Below are 14668 nucleotides of genomic sequence, written 5' to 3'. Positions count from 1 at the left end.
CTGCCTATCCAAGAGTATGGGAGATCTTTCCATCTTCTAAGGTCTTCCTCAATTTCTTTCTTCAATGTTTTGTAGTTTTCATTGTAGAGATCTTTTACCTCTTTGGTTAGATTGATCCCAAGTATTTTTTTTTTTTTTGAGGCTATTTCAAATGGAGTTGTTTTCCTAATTTCCCTTTCAGATGTTTCATTGCTTGTGTATAAAAATGCTGTAGATTTATGCGTGTTGATTTTATAGCCTGCTATTTTTCTGAATTCATTGATGAGGTCTAGAAGTTTTCTGGAGGAGTTTTTTGGATCCTCTAAATATAGAATCATGTCATCAGCAAATAGTGACAGCTTATATTCCTCTTTTCCTATTTGTATCCCTTTAATTTCTTTAGTCTGTCTAATTGCTCTGGCTAGAGTTTCAAGGACAATGTTGAATAGAAGTGGTGAAAGAGTACATCTCTGTCTTGTTCTGGTTTTTAAAGGGAATGCCTTCAGTTTTTCTCCATTAAGAATGATGTTGGCCATGGGTTTAGCATAAATAGCCTTTACAATGTTCAGGTATGTTCCTACTATCCCTATTTTTTCTAGTGTTTTGAGCATGAAGGAGTGTTGTATTTTGTCAAATGCTTTTTCTGCATCAGTTGAAATAACCATATGATTCTTATCCTTAAGACTATTGACATGATGGATTACATTTATTGATTTACAGATATTAAACCATCCTTGCATTCCAGGGATGAACCCCACTTGAACGTGGTGCACGATTTTCTTAATATGTTTTTGGATACGGTTTGCCAATATTTTGTTAAGGATCTTTGTATCTATATTCATCAAGGATATTGGTCTAAAATTTTCTTTCCTTGATGTGTCTTTTCCTGGTTTGGGTATGAGGGTGATATTGGCTTCATAGAATGAGTTAGGTAGGGTACCCTCCTTTTCGATTTCCTCGAATACTTTGAGAAGTATTGGAATGAGTTCTTCTTTGAAGGTCTTGTCGAACTTGGCTGAGAATCCATCTGGTCCTGGGCTTTTCTTGGATGGTAGGTTTTTAATGGCTTCTTCTATTTATTGCTTGATATTGATCTGTTTAAATTGTGTATGTCCTCCTGGTTCAGTTTGGGAGGAACATATGTCTCTAGAAATTTGTCAATGTCTTTGGTAGTTTCTATTTTGTTGGAATACAGATTTTTGAAGTAGCTTCTCATTATGTTATGTATCTCGGTGGTGTCTGTCATGATATTTCCTTTTTCATCACGAAGTTTAGTAATTGGAGTTTTCTCTCTCCTTCTCTTTTTAAGTGTGGTTAAGGGTTTATCTATTTTGTTTACTTTTTCAAAGAACCAACTTTTTTTTGTCAATTTTTTGAATTGTTTCTTTTGTTTCAATTTCATTGATTTCAGCTCTGATTTTAATTATTTCCTGTCTTCTACTACTTTTGCTGTTATTCTGTTCTTCTTTTTCTAGGGCTTTGAGCTGTAATGTTAGGTCATTTAGTTGTTGACTTTTCATTCTTTTCTGGAATGCACTTCATGCAATGAATTTTCCTCTTAGTACTGCTTTCACAGTGTCCCAGAGATTTTGATACATTGTATCGTTGTTCTCATTGACCTCTAAGAATTTTTTTATCTCCTCCCTGATGTTTTCTGTTATCCATGTTTCATTCAATAGCATATTATTTGTCTCCAGGTGTTGGAGTAATTTCTGTTTTTTATTTTGTCATTGATTTCTACTCTCAGTCCATTATGATCTGATAGAACACAAGGTAGTATCTCAATTTTTTTGCATTTCCTAAGGGCTGCTTTGTGGCATAACATATGGCCTATTTTTGAGAAGGTTCCATATGCTGCTGAGAAGAAAGTGAATCTGCTTATTGATGGATGGAATATTCTAGTCTAGGTTATTGATTGTGTTATTGAGTTCTATGGTTTCTTTGGTTGGATTTTGTTTGGAAGACCTATCTAGTAGTGACAGTCATGTGTTAATCTCACCCAGAATTATTGTGTTGTGGTCTATGTGATCTCTGAAATTGAGAAGGATTTGTTTGATGTACAGGGATGCACCATTGTTTGGGGCATAAATATTTACTATTGCTATGTCTTCCTGATTTATGGTTCCCTTAAGCAGTATGAAATGTCCTTCTTTATCCCTTCTGATTAACTTTGGCTTGAAGTCCACTTTTTCTGAAATAAGGATGGAAACCCCTGCTTTTTTACTGAGTCCATGTGCGTGGTAGGTTTTTTCCCATCCTTTCACCTTTAGTCTGTGGATGTCTTTTTCTATGAGATGAGTCTCTTGCAGGCAGCATATTGTTGGGTCTTTCTTTTTAATCCAATCTGCCAGTCTATGTCTTTTGATTGATGAGTTTAGGCCATTAATGTTCAGGGTTATTATGGAGGTATGATTTGCATTCCCAGTCATTTGGGCTTATTTTTGGTTTTTAAGTTGGCTTGGTTTCTCCTTTGAGTGGTTTTTCTCTAAGGTAGTTCCTCTCTTTGCTGACCTCCATTGTTGTTTTTCATTTCCTCCTCATGGAATATTTTGTTGAGAACATTCTGTAGTGCAGGCTTTCTATTTGTAAATTCTTTTAACTTTTGTTTATCATGGAAGGATTTTATTTCATCTTCAAATCTGAAGGTTAGTTTTGCTGGATATAGTTTTCTTGGTTGGCAACCATGTTCTTTCAGTGTTTGAAATATATTGTTCTAGGCCCTTCTAGCTTTTAGAGTCTGGGTTGAGAAGTCTGCTGCTATCTGTATTGGTTTCCCACTATATGTAATCTGATGCATTTCTCTCGCGGTCTTCAATATGCTATCTTTATTTTGAATGTTATGCATTTTCATTATAATGTGCCTTGGTGTGGATCTGTTGTGATTTTGTGCATTTGGTGTTCTGTAAGCCTCTTGTATTTGATTTTCCATTTCATTCTTCAGGTTTGGGAAATTTTCTGATGTTTTATCATTGAATAGGTTGTTCACTCCTTTGGTTTGTATCTCTGTGCCTTCCTCAATCCCAATAATTCTTAAATTTGGTCTTTTCATGATGTCCCATAGTTCTTGGAGATTCTGTTCATGATTTCTTACCATCTTCATTGGGCAACTTTATTTTCAAGATTAAATATTTTGTCTTCATTGTCTGAGGTTTTGTCTTTCAAATGGTCTAGTCTTTTGGTGATGGTTTCCATTGAGTTTTTTTATTTGGTTTATTGTTTCCTTCATTTCAAGGATTTCCATTTGGTTTTTTTTTTTTCTTTTTCTTTTTTTTTAGAATCTCTATCTCTTTGTTGAAATGATCTTTTGCTTCCTGCAGTTGCTCTTTCAACTGCTTATTGGTATTATCATTCATTGCCTGCATTTGCTCTCTTATCTCATCCTTTGCTTCGCGAATCATCTTAATCACATATAATCTGAAGTCCTTTTCTGACATTTCTTCTAACATACTGTCATTGGATTCTATGAATATAGAATCTAGATTTGTTTGGATCATTTTCTTCCCTTGTTTTTTCATGTTGTTCATGTATCTTGCCCTCTAGAAGTGCAGATCTGGGGTATTGAAGATTTCCCCCTATAGGCTTATAGTGGCCCTATAGGTTTCCAAAACCTTTTCTTTAAGGGGAGATCAACATTAGCAGTGCCCAATTCAGACACTATGCAATCCTAGACCAAATAGCCCCTGTGAGGACAATAACAATATTGTCATAATAAACAGAATGAGTTCAAATATTATCTTCAGTATAACAAACAGATTTGCAATAAGGTCTGCAGTTTCTAATGGAGGACAAAGAGGATGCAGAAAGATGTAGGATGTAGCTGTTAATGGGATAAGAAAGGAATATACAGAAGTTCTAGATAATAGGGTGAGAGTGTAATCAAAAGAAATTGGATGTTAGCATGCAAAAAGGGAGAAAGAGAGTGAGGGAACAGGTAAACAAAAGGAAAAAAGAGCAAGAAAAGTAAAGAAATAAAAACTTAAAATTGTTCAATAAGGAGAAAAAAGAAAATCTACAGTATAACAGTCATATAGTAATGAAACCTCCAGTGTTCAGTAGCCTGATGCATGAGAGGTACCTGACAATGAGCTTCAAGTCTCCAGCAGGCGTCTCAGGATGGGATTTGCCCCACCTAATGATCAGAGCTATGGCTTCCAGGATTATCCAAGATGGCCTCTCTGGCTTCCAAATGTGTTGGAAATGGGGAGCTACAGCTCAGGGTGTGGACATGGTCGGCTGGAGGTCCTGGAGGTGGGGTGTGGTTGGTCAGGCAGGGGTCCTGGAGGTCGGGTGTGTTTGGTGTGGTTACAGGATCCTGGAGGCTGGGTGCAATCAGTCGGTCTGGGGTCCCAGTGATAGGGCGCAGTCAGTCGATGTGAGGGCCCTGGAGGCCGGGAGTGATCAGTTGGGCTGAGGGATCCTGGAGATGGGGCTCAGTCAGTTCGGCCAGGGGTCCTATGGGGCCTGGCTGTTGTCTCAAAATGGCAGCAGCCACGTGTAATCAAACCTGCAGGTACTGTGACACAGAACTTCCAGGCAACAGCAGGCAGCTGGTGCTCCACTGGCGGTTGACGATCAGTTTTCTGACTGTAATTGAACAATTGGAAGGTGAACCTCATGCAGTGGGTGATGGATAGGTGTAAAGCAGGTGATGGACAGGCGAGAGGCAGGCAAATGGTGGATGATAGGCGCTTGACAGTGAGCAATCTGCACTCATTAAAGTCATCGATATGCTGGCAGACTGCAGGTGATCACAGTAGACAAGTGGGGTAAACAGCAGGGAATCGATAAGCAGCAAAAACTGCCTCACCAAGAAACAGATATCCTCTGCTTGAAACCAGAGTTATGGAGCAACAAGGAACGCAGCCTCCCTCTAGTCCGCCATCTTGGATCTCCTCGTCATTTTTTTTTCTTGCTGAATAATTTCCTTGAGGACAAACACACCTTTGTATCCTTAGTTTTATGAATAGTGTGACCTTTGAGGACATGTTGGTGGGATAAATACCAGATATGAGAAAAGGAAGAACAGGATGGGCACCCAGGCGACCTGAGGGATTAGAGGTGGGGACTGTGTCTGCTGCTTCCTGACACTCTGCTGTCTTCATGACTTTGCATTACACTGGACTGCCCAGGTGACAGAGAGTCCTTGACCAATGAATGTACAAGTTTGTATCTCAGTGAAAGCAAATCTCCAAGAAGAAGGAAACCTACTTCTGATTTTGTTACTCTCTTTCCTGACTTCTCTTTTTCTCATACCATTTTCCCTGGAATATAAACAAGGTGAGAAGACTCAGCTTTCTCATTTTCAAAATGAGAGACTTGGATTGATATATTTCTGAGAGTCCCTCCCTGTTCTGATAAACGCCAACTCTTAGATGTTTCTGTTTAAGAATGGGAGGTGGGAAGGCAAGTGATTAAATGGTAAGAAAGAGTCAGGAAAGATTGGAAAAGGAAAAGAGAGTTTCAAATTGCTTTATTGCCAGTGTCCTCATGTGATAAAAGTGCTATAAAATCATGAATGCCTGGGCTAATATATTTGAATAGTTATGGCTAATAGTTAAAACTGTGACTGATTAAGTCGAGGGATTTTTTCTGATTTCCGTGGGTTGGGCAGGATCACCTCTATTTCCTGAGAACAGTGCACATACATAGAACATGGTCTTTGGACCTGAGGCAGAGTTGCATTTAAAAAGAGACAAGATTTTCATTCAGTGGGATCCATACATCAGGAGAACAGAAGTCACACGTCTGGTGAAGATTTAGCTCAACCTTAACTGGAAGAACAGTCTGGGGACAGTGGCTACTGGGATACCAGGGAGTAAAATTCATCTCCCTCTAGGCTGAAATCAGAAGTATATCAGATCTTCCCAGAGATATGTCCTCAACCTAAATAGGCTAGACCTGGAGGAGGGGAAAGAGAAACTTAAGGATCTCTGAAGGAGAACTTGTCTCTAAGCTGGGAAGAACCTGACTGCTATCTAATCTGGGTACCATAATGGCCTGCCTCTAGCCATAGTCTGAGACACATTCATCCCTGTTTCAGTTTCAATCTGCTTGGGTTGAATGTGTTTTCTTTTAAGATCAATAATTATAGAGTGCAATAAACCTCCTTCCAGTGGTAAGAAAGGTGAAGTGTCTGCTAGTCTATGCCAAGAGGAAGTGAAGATAGTTCTAAACTGAGCTGCTGTTCTACTAAACAGGATTGTGCATGGAATGCACATGGAACAGTGATGTGAGAAAAACTGTCTAGAGAGAGAAGATGAGTCCAACAACCAAAACATAGCTACAAAATATTGTCAACCAAAAGGTTTGGACCAAAGCCAGATTCAACAAAACGGAGTAAATGTAGGAACACAGGAGCCTGCAGAAATTCTCTTGGGGGATAGAAAAGAAAACTTTTTACAGTTTTATGTAGGACCTAAAATCTTTCTCAGCAGTGGGAAAGGAACTCTTAAAAATGCTGGCCTGTTTACACCTAGCTTTTGATATTCTGAGGTTTTCTTTCAGTTTGTTTGGAAAGCCCATTGCTTCTCATGGTGCAAGATGGGTTCTAGATACTCACAGCTCACCTCACACTGAGTTCTTTTTCAGGGCCATGGAGACTATCTTCTCCAATAATAGGAGCTTCATCTTATCCCGTTCTACTTTTGCTGGATCTGGTAAATTTGCTGCTCATTGGCTGGGGGACAATGCAGCTACCTGGGATGACCTCCGATGGTCCATCCCTGGTATCCTTGAGTTCAACCTGTTTGGCATCCCCATGGTAAGCCTCATTCCCAGCCAAGGAACTTCAGCCCTCTTAGACACACCTTCATTATCAGTCTTTGAGGGTATTTGAAAAACTAAGGAGCATGTGTCTCATTGAGATATGTATTGGAAAAAATCAATTTCTATGTGTGGTGTAAGCTGTCTTCTGAAGATAGGATGGTAAAATTGATCACTGGGTTGTCACCCACGGAGTGTCTGAAGATGGGAAAGAGACACCATGAGTAAACTGCATTAATATCACAGAAATATCCCATCAGCAGAGCATCAGTGAATAGGGAAGTATGTTTTTGGGAACTGAATATTGAGGAAGAACCCTCTGTAGGGATGAGGGTCAATATTATCTGTCAGTCTTCTCTGTTTATCCTATGATACATACTTTGTTTCTCTTATTTGTCTGAGGTCTTGCCCTGGGACTATGGAATCTCTTTACAGATGGCATAATGCCAATATGAGATTTTATTTTCCTTTATCATACAAGTACTCAGTTCAATGCTTTTACTTCTCTCAATGACCAACATTTTGGTATGTGTGATTCTCCAGGTAGGTGCCAACATCTGTGGTTATAAAGAAAACGTCACAGAGGAGCTCTGCAGAAGGTGGATGCAACTTGGAGCATTTTATCCATTATCAAGGAATCACAATGGGCCTGGGTTCAGGGTAAGGTCTCTAGGAGAAGGGATGGAGACTTATGGGATTGTCTCATTTGTTTATTTTCAAGGAGGGTTTGAGCGGGAAAGCCTATGGTTAACCCTTACTACAGAAAAAGGATAGGTTAATCTCGCACAATACACCTAAAAAGCAGGGCATCAGGACGAAAGTGGGTGGGAAGGGGCATGCATATGTATTAAATGGTTTTATTGTTGGAAACTCATCCACAAAGCTAAGAAGATTGGTTAAAGCTTTTATGGTACTTCTATCAGTTTTGTTGTCCCCCTTATAGGAGCTGGGACAATTAGAATTAGAATTCCAAAATTCATTTAGAATTCTAATGAATTCTAAAATTCATTAGAATTTTATTTTGTTTAATAAAAGGGAAATAACTCATAGATGTGGCAGACCAAGGGAGAAGGATTTAGGACAGGCAGGCCAGTGATCTGAAATACCTTTTCACTTTGTTATAACACTGTATGTTTCTATGAAGAATTTGCAAGACCACTTTCCTACTACTTCCCATAATTCATTTAAACTTTATCCTTTTCCAGTTAGCTTTTTGTTTTTAGTGTAGATTCACACCATTCATGTACTCATACATGTATATAGGGTAACAATATCTATCTCGGTCTACTACCTTTCCTTCCCCCACGCCCTCCCGCCCTATTTTCCTCTACACCATCCAAAGTTTCTCAGTTCTTCTCTTGCCCCTGCCACCACTCCCCCCCCCCCCCGATAATGTATCATCATCCACTTATCAGAGAAGACATTCAGCCTTTCAGTTTTTGGACGTGGCTTATTTCACTTAGCATGATATTATCCAACTTCATCCATTTACCAGCAAATGCCATAATTTTATTCTTTATGGCTGAGTAATATTCCATTATATTTATGTACCACAGTTTCTTTATCCATTCATCAACTGAAGGGCATATAGGTTGGTTCCACAATGTAGCTATTGTGAATTGAGCAGCTATGAACATTGATGTGGCTGCATCACTGTAGTATGCTGATTTTAATTCCTTTGGGCATAAACCAAGGAGTGGGATAGCTGGGTCAAATGGTGGTTCCATTCCAAGCTTTCTGAGGAATCTCCACACTGCTTTCCAGAGTGGCTGCACCAATATGCAACTCCACCAGCAATGTATGAGTGTGCCTTTTCCCCCATATCCATGCCAACACTTATTATTGCTTGTGTTCTTGATAATAGTCATTCTAGTTGAAGTTAGATGAAATCTTAGGGTGGTTTTGAATTGCATTTCTCTAATTACTATACTATTGCATTTGTTTAATTAATATATGAAAAAGTGCTCATCACTTTTTGTTGATCACCCGTGTATCTTCTTCTGTGAAGTGTCTGCTCAGTTCCTTAGCCCATTTATTGATTGGATTCTTTGTATTTTGGTGTAAAGTTTTGTAATTCTTTATAAATTTTGGAGATTAGTGCTCTGTCTGAAGTGCATGTGGAAAAGATTTTCTCCCACTCTGTAGGCTCTCTTTCCACATATCATTGTATCCTTTGCTGAGGAAAAGCAGCTCAATTCACAATAGCTACATTGTGGAACCAACCTAGATGCCCTTCAGCAGAAGAATGGATAAAGAAACTGTGGTATATATACACAATGGAATATTATTCAGCCATAAAGAGGAATGAAATTATGGTATTTTCAGGTAAATGGATGGAATTGGAGAATATCATGCTAAGTGAAATAAGCCAATCCCTAAAAACCAAACACCAAATGTTTTCCCTGATAAGTGGATGATCATACATAATGGGGATGGGGGAGTGGGGGTAAGAGAAGAATGGAGAACTTTAGATTACATAGAGGGAAATGAGAGGGGGGAGGGGACAGGGGTATGAAAGATGATGGAATGAGAGAGACATCATTACCCTGTGTATATGTATGATTACATGAATGGTATGAATCTACATCATATTCAACCATAGAAATGAAAAGTTGTACTCCAGGTATGTACAATGAATCAAAATGCAGTCTGTAGAAATAAAAAAAATAAAAATTTAAAAAAAAAGAACTAGGGGGAAAAGCACTGGAATTTATAGCAGCAGCAGATAAAATTAAACATGAATGTTATGAATCTACATCGTGTACAACCATAGAATAAAAATGATGTACCCCATTTGTGTACAATGAACCAAAATGCAGTCTGTAAAAATTAAAAAAGAAATAAATAATTAAGTTAAAAACGACTGGGGTTATAGCATAATATCCCATCAACAGATGACTGGATGAAGAAATTGTGTTATATATACACAGTGGAGTTTTATTCAGCTATAAAGAAAAATAAAATTACGGCATTAGAAGGAAAATGGATGAACCCAGAGACAATTGTGTTAAGCAAAATAAGTCAAACTCAGAAGGTCAAAGGTCATATATTTTCTGCTTTCAGCAGACACTTCACGTCTACACTGTCACAACGTCAGTCCTTGAACACATTTTATCCTTGGGCTTTCCTAGCAACTAGTGGTCTAGAGAGAGAACTAATTCTGAATGATCAAGAAGGTGACTGGAAGCACGGGAGGCAGGTGCTTCTTCACAAAGAGATGGACTGAAATAACTTAGATAGCTAAAAGCACTTGACTCACCTGGCTGGCTAGGTTAGGATGTTAGCTTTCTTTCTTACATGCTACCTCTTTTCAATAGGACTGTAATAAGAACTAGGCCAGTCTAACTTTAGATTTAGAAAGTAGAAAGAAACAGGGACCATCTTAAATGTATTCTATGTAACTCAATATACATAACATTATCAACCTGTGTTAAAATAAGCTGTTATTAATGAGCCATTTTATATGCTGATCAAGTCTTCAAAATTTAGTGTGTGTATTTTACAACTATAATACATTTTAATTTGTGTTAGTTAATTTTTAGCAGTTGAAGTAAGATAATCCCATCAGAACAATGAAGTTTTGGTTCATGAAAATAATATTTTATACTGATTTAGTTTTAAGATTTATATTTAAATTGACCATAAATAAAATTTAAAGTTCAGTTTCTCAGTCTTATCGACCACATTTCAAGTGACCAGTAGACAGGTGGTTTGTGGCCATGATGGTGGACAGCGCAGTTGTAGATTTTCTCAGTTTGAGACCAGGGAGGTGGTGGCTGTGGAGTACTATTTTTGTGTGTGTGTGTTTGGCCTCAGGGTTCATATGAGCCCCACATTGCATACATAGAGTACTTCTATTTGAGGGCGTGGACAAAAGAAAGCAGTAAATTCAGGGAATTTTCTCCAAAATTTAGTCCCAATAATATGTTACCTGATGATAGATCTAAATATGACATGCAGAACTTTTACATCTTCCAAATCATAACAAAATTATTATCAAATGAGTGCCAACCATTGATGGAAAATTTCTCTCTGGGTGGTAATAAATCCCTTGTAATGGGTTCCTTTCTTGCTCTTGGATAAAATCTGCTAAAATCTGTCCTTATGGTCTTCACATCTTATACATCGAAGAACAAATAGAGCTCATTATCTTTGGAATAGAGAAAATAAAATAAGTTGTGATGGTAAAAATATCACAGATGAAACTAGATTTAAAATTTCAAATTGACAAATTCATTGAAGTTCATGAAAAGAAAAGATGAACTGTAGATCGTGGTGGTAGGCAATATGACACGGAAATGGATTTAAAATTATTTTAATGATGCAATGCAGTTTAGTACAACTTATTATTATTATTATCTTCCAAATAAATATCATGAAAATCCTCAAGAAATAAGTCAGAGCAGTCCTTGTGGGGGAGTAGGGCCCACTAGGCCCCTTTATGTCCATTGTGACTGTGGGCTTTGTGGCCACCCCAGGGCTGCTCTCGTCTGCCCTCAGGAGACGTGTGTCAAATGGAAACTCTGCCACCTGCTTGCAATTCTACGCTGAGGAAGTCCTGTGATCTTTGATAGAGCTTCCTCAGGTGCACAGCGAAGGAGCTGGGTCGAGAGTCTTCTACTTACGGAAATGCTTTCATGTTCTCCAAGCTGGGAAACGTTGCTCCTCTCACCTGGGAAAGCCTGTTATGATGGAAAAAGCAACTCATTGATTGCTTCCATTTTCTTCCAGGACCAGGATCCTGCTGCCTTTGGTTCTGACTCCCTGCTGTTAAATTCCTCCAGACATTATCTGAACATCCGCTATACCCTGTTGCCCTATCTCTACACCCTCTTCTACCGCGCTCACACCCAGGGGCAGACGGTAGCAAGGCCCCTGCTGCATGAGTAAGTCTCCTAACCCCTGGAGGACCCCCTACAGAGGGCAGTTTCACTTTGTCTTGCTAATGGTAACATGGTCAGTCAGGATGCGCCGCGTGCTCTTGTGCTCTTGGGAATTGCAGATGCTCACGGTGTCTCTGTTTTCTAGGTTCTACCAGGACCCAGCCACGTGGGAAGTGCACGAGCAGTTCTTGTGGGGGCCTGGACTGCTCATCACACCTGTCCTGTATGAAGTATGTCTGCAATCTGAATGACAAGGCGGGGCGTTACACTTGTCCTTGTTGTGCTACAGCTGAATGAACCAGACCCCAAGCATCTATGATTGCATTTAAATATATATATAAATACATATACATATATAAATATTATAAATATATAAATATAATAAATATATAAATATTCATTATATTATATATTTATTTATTTATTATTAAATATTATTGAATATTATTAATCATTATTATTAAATTATATAATCATATTATTATTATATAATATTATTATTATATAATTATGATAATATTATATTACTATATTATATTATAATTATTATTTTATATTATCCTATTATATTATTATATTATAATAATATTATATTATATATATTATATATAATAATAATATATGTTATTATATAATAATATAATTATTATAATTATATTATTAAATATTATTAATTATAATTTATTTATATTTATTTATTATAATTTATTTATATGTATTATATTAAATAAATATAATAAATATATAAATATAAATATATTTATATATGTATATGTATATATATATATATATATAAATGAATGAGATCATAAAAGTTTAGAAAAGGAGAAAAAGTTATCCTTGGTTCAATGCCCCATTAAAACCATTATCAGCTTGCAAAATTACCTCAAAACCTGTGTCCTTAGACATTCAGGATGGCATTGACCTGGGTTTTAAATGCCTTGGTGTGTGTGTAGGCTGACATCTGTGTTTCCCCTTATCCAGAGGGGTGTGCTTTGGGATTGGGTTGGGAAGAGAGGATAGACATAAGGAAGAGCAGGGAGGGAAAGAGGAGGAATGGTCAAGCGTGGGAGTGCAACTCTGAAGTACCTGCATGGAGGCCCAGGGGTCTCTTACCTAAGTGTGGTTTGGGTTAGGGGTGAACAGGGAAGGTGGAGGGAGGCTCAGAATGGTGTACGTCTGCTTATAAACTCATGTATACATGTCTACGGCCCTTTGAGCTAGGATTTTTGTCTTGGGGGTGTAGTTGGCTCCCCCAACTGTCAGATCGCATGAGTCAGAGAATGAACGTTCTCTGCTTTTCCTAGAAAATATACAAGCATTATGAACTTAGTTTCTGGATACAACTTTGCTTTGAATAAACTGCCCAATCGTTCTGAATTTCTGTGGTTTGATTAGTGGCGTGGGATGATCCCAGCTCTCTCCCGGGATTGTTCACATGGCCACGTGCAGTGATATGGTGGTGTTCTCTAAACTGCAAAGTGTTCTGTAAAACTGCTCTTTGTTTTTGTTTCCCCAGGGTGCAGATCAAGTGAGAGCGTACATTCCAGATGCCACCTGGTATGACTACGAGACAGTAAGTGCAGTGGCCCAGCTGTCTCAGAAGTGTGCCTCTAGCAGAGAGTGGTTACCAGCCAGCAGTCTGGAGAGCTTGGGGTTGGATAACTGAGTGGTGTTTTACATTTCGTTGATCATGGGTACATTCAGGAGGGTGTAACGAAATATCTCATACTGGATAATTTGTAAACAACAGAAATCTATCACCCATGGCTCTAGCGGCTGGAAAGTTTAAGGTCAAGGCGGTGGGAGAGGCAGTGTCCGGTGAGGTCTCCCTCTTCTTCATTGATGCCACTTCTCATTGAGCTCTCGTAAGTTAAGCACTTTGGGGTGGGGGTGAACAGGGAAGGTGGGCCCGACAGGCCCCACCTCTTAATATCACCGTAGGGTATTAGATTACGAAATATGAGTTTAGGGGAACATCAACATTAAGATCATAGTAGAAGACTTTTCAAAATGAACAGGGAAATACTTTGAATATCTGGAGTAGGTTTATGGAAATTTACTCCATCAATCTCGGACCTATGGCGTTATTGGCTTTTATTTGTGATAATCTAAAGAACTCAAGCTCACTGGAGGAATCACTGTGTGTTAGTCAGTTTTCTGTTACTATAATAAATACACCAAATGATCACCTTATAAAGAGAAAGGGTTTATTTCAGCTTGTAGTTTCAGAGGTTCTAGTCCATGATTAATAGGCCCTATTGATTTGGGCTTATGATGGCACATCATGGCAAGAACTTATGGTGTAGCGAAACCTCTTGACTCATGACCAGAAAGTGAAAGAGAGAAAGAAGAGACCTTTTGAATATATACCAGCAATGACCTAAAACCTCCAACAAGGCAGCCACACCTATTAAAATTTTCTACCCCCTACTAATAGCCCCACAGTGGAACCAAGAGTTTGATGTGTGGACCTTTGAGAACATCCTGATTCAAACTGTGATGTACAGTGTGGTTTGTGCTAAAGGAAAGGTGTGGACTCAGCTGTGCTCTCTGTCACCTGTATACCTCAGGGAAGGCACTTCATTTTCCCCATTTTTCTCTTCTTTAAAATGAGGCAGTTGAACTGGATGATCTCCGAGGTTCTTCCTAGCCCACACATCTATTTCCTTTTGTTGATTAGGGAGAAGCCATCCAGTGGAGGAAGCAGTTTGTGGATATGCTACTCCCAGGCGATAGGATCGGGCTTCACCTTCGAGGGGGCTACATATTTCCCACCCAGCAGCCGAGCACAACCACAGAAATCAGGTAAGCTCCTGGGTATTCTAAGGTGTGATTACTTTGGTGCTCTAATGGGATGGGATATTATGGGGGAGACAAATAGAGACTGAGAGCGGATGGTCCAAGGGAACTAATTCCAGTAAGCAATCTTTCTCTCCTCCTTTCAAAGTTGGCTCCAAATTGTCATCTGAGTTCTCATTTGGGGCAGGGACAATTGTAACCTCAGTTCCTTCACATTTCTATAGTTCTTTACACTTGTATTA

General features: G+C 38.6%; 1 protein-coding gene across 1 annotated transcript in view; it reads left to right on the top strand.

Moving 5' to 3' along the window:
• The window catches only part of Mgam2 (maltase-glucoamylase 2 (putative)), a 90672-nt gene that overhangs the window by 36384 nt on the left and 39620 nt on the right, over positions 1-14668 (top strand). Inside the window, exons 15-20 of the mRNA XM_047562092.1 lie at positions 6568-6739; positions 7285-7401; positions 11473-11627; positions 11770-11854; positions 13144-13200; positions 14308-14432. Of these exons, the coding sequence (XP_047418048.1) occupies positions 6568-6739; positions 7285-7401; positions 11473-11627; positions 11770-11854; positions 13144-13200; positions 14308-14432 (711 nt within the window). The remainder of the gene's footprint in view (positions 1-6567; positions 6740-7284; positions 7402-11472; positions 11628-11769; positions 11855-13143; positions 13201-14307; positions 14433-14668) is intronic.

This window comes from Sciurus carolinensis, chromosome 8, assembly GCF_902686445.1.
Source record: "Sciurus carolinensis chromosome 8, mSciCar1.2, whole genome shotgun sequence".
Classification (NCBI taxonomy): domain Eukaryota; kingdom Metazoa; phylum Chordata; class Mammalia; order Rodentia; family Sciuridae; genus Sciurus; species Sciurus carolinensis.
This window is presented reverse-complemented; position numbering and strand designations above follow the sequence as displayed.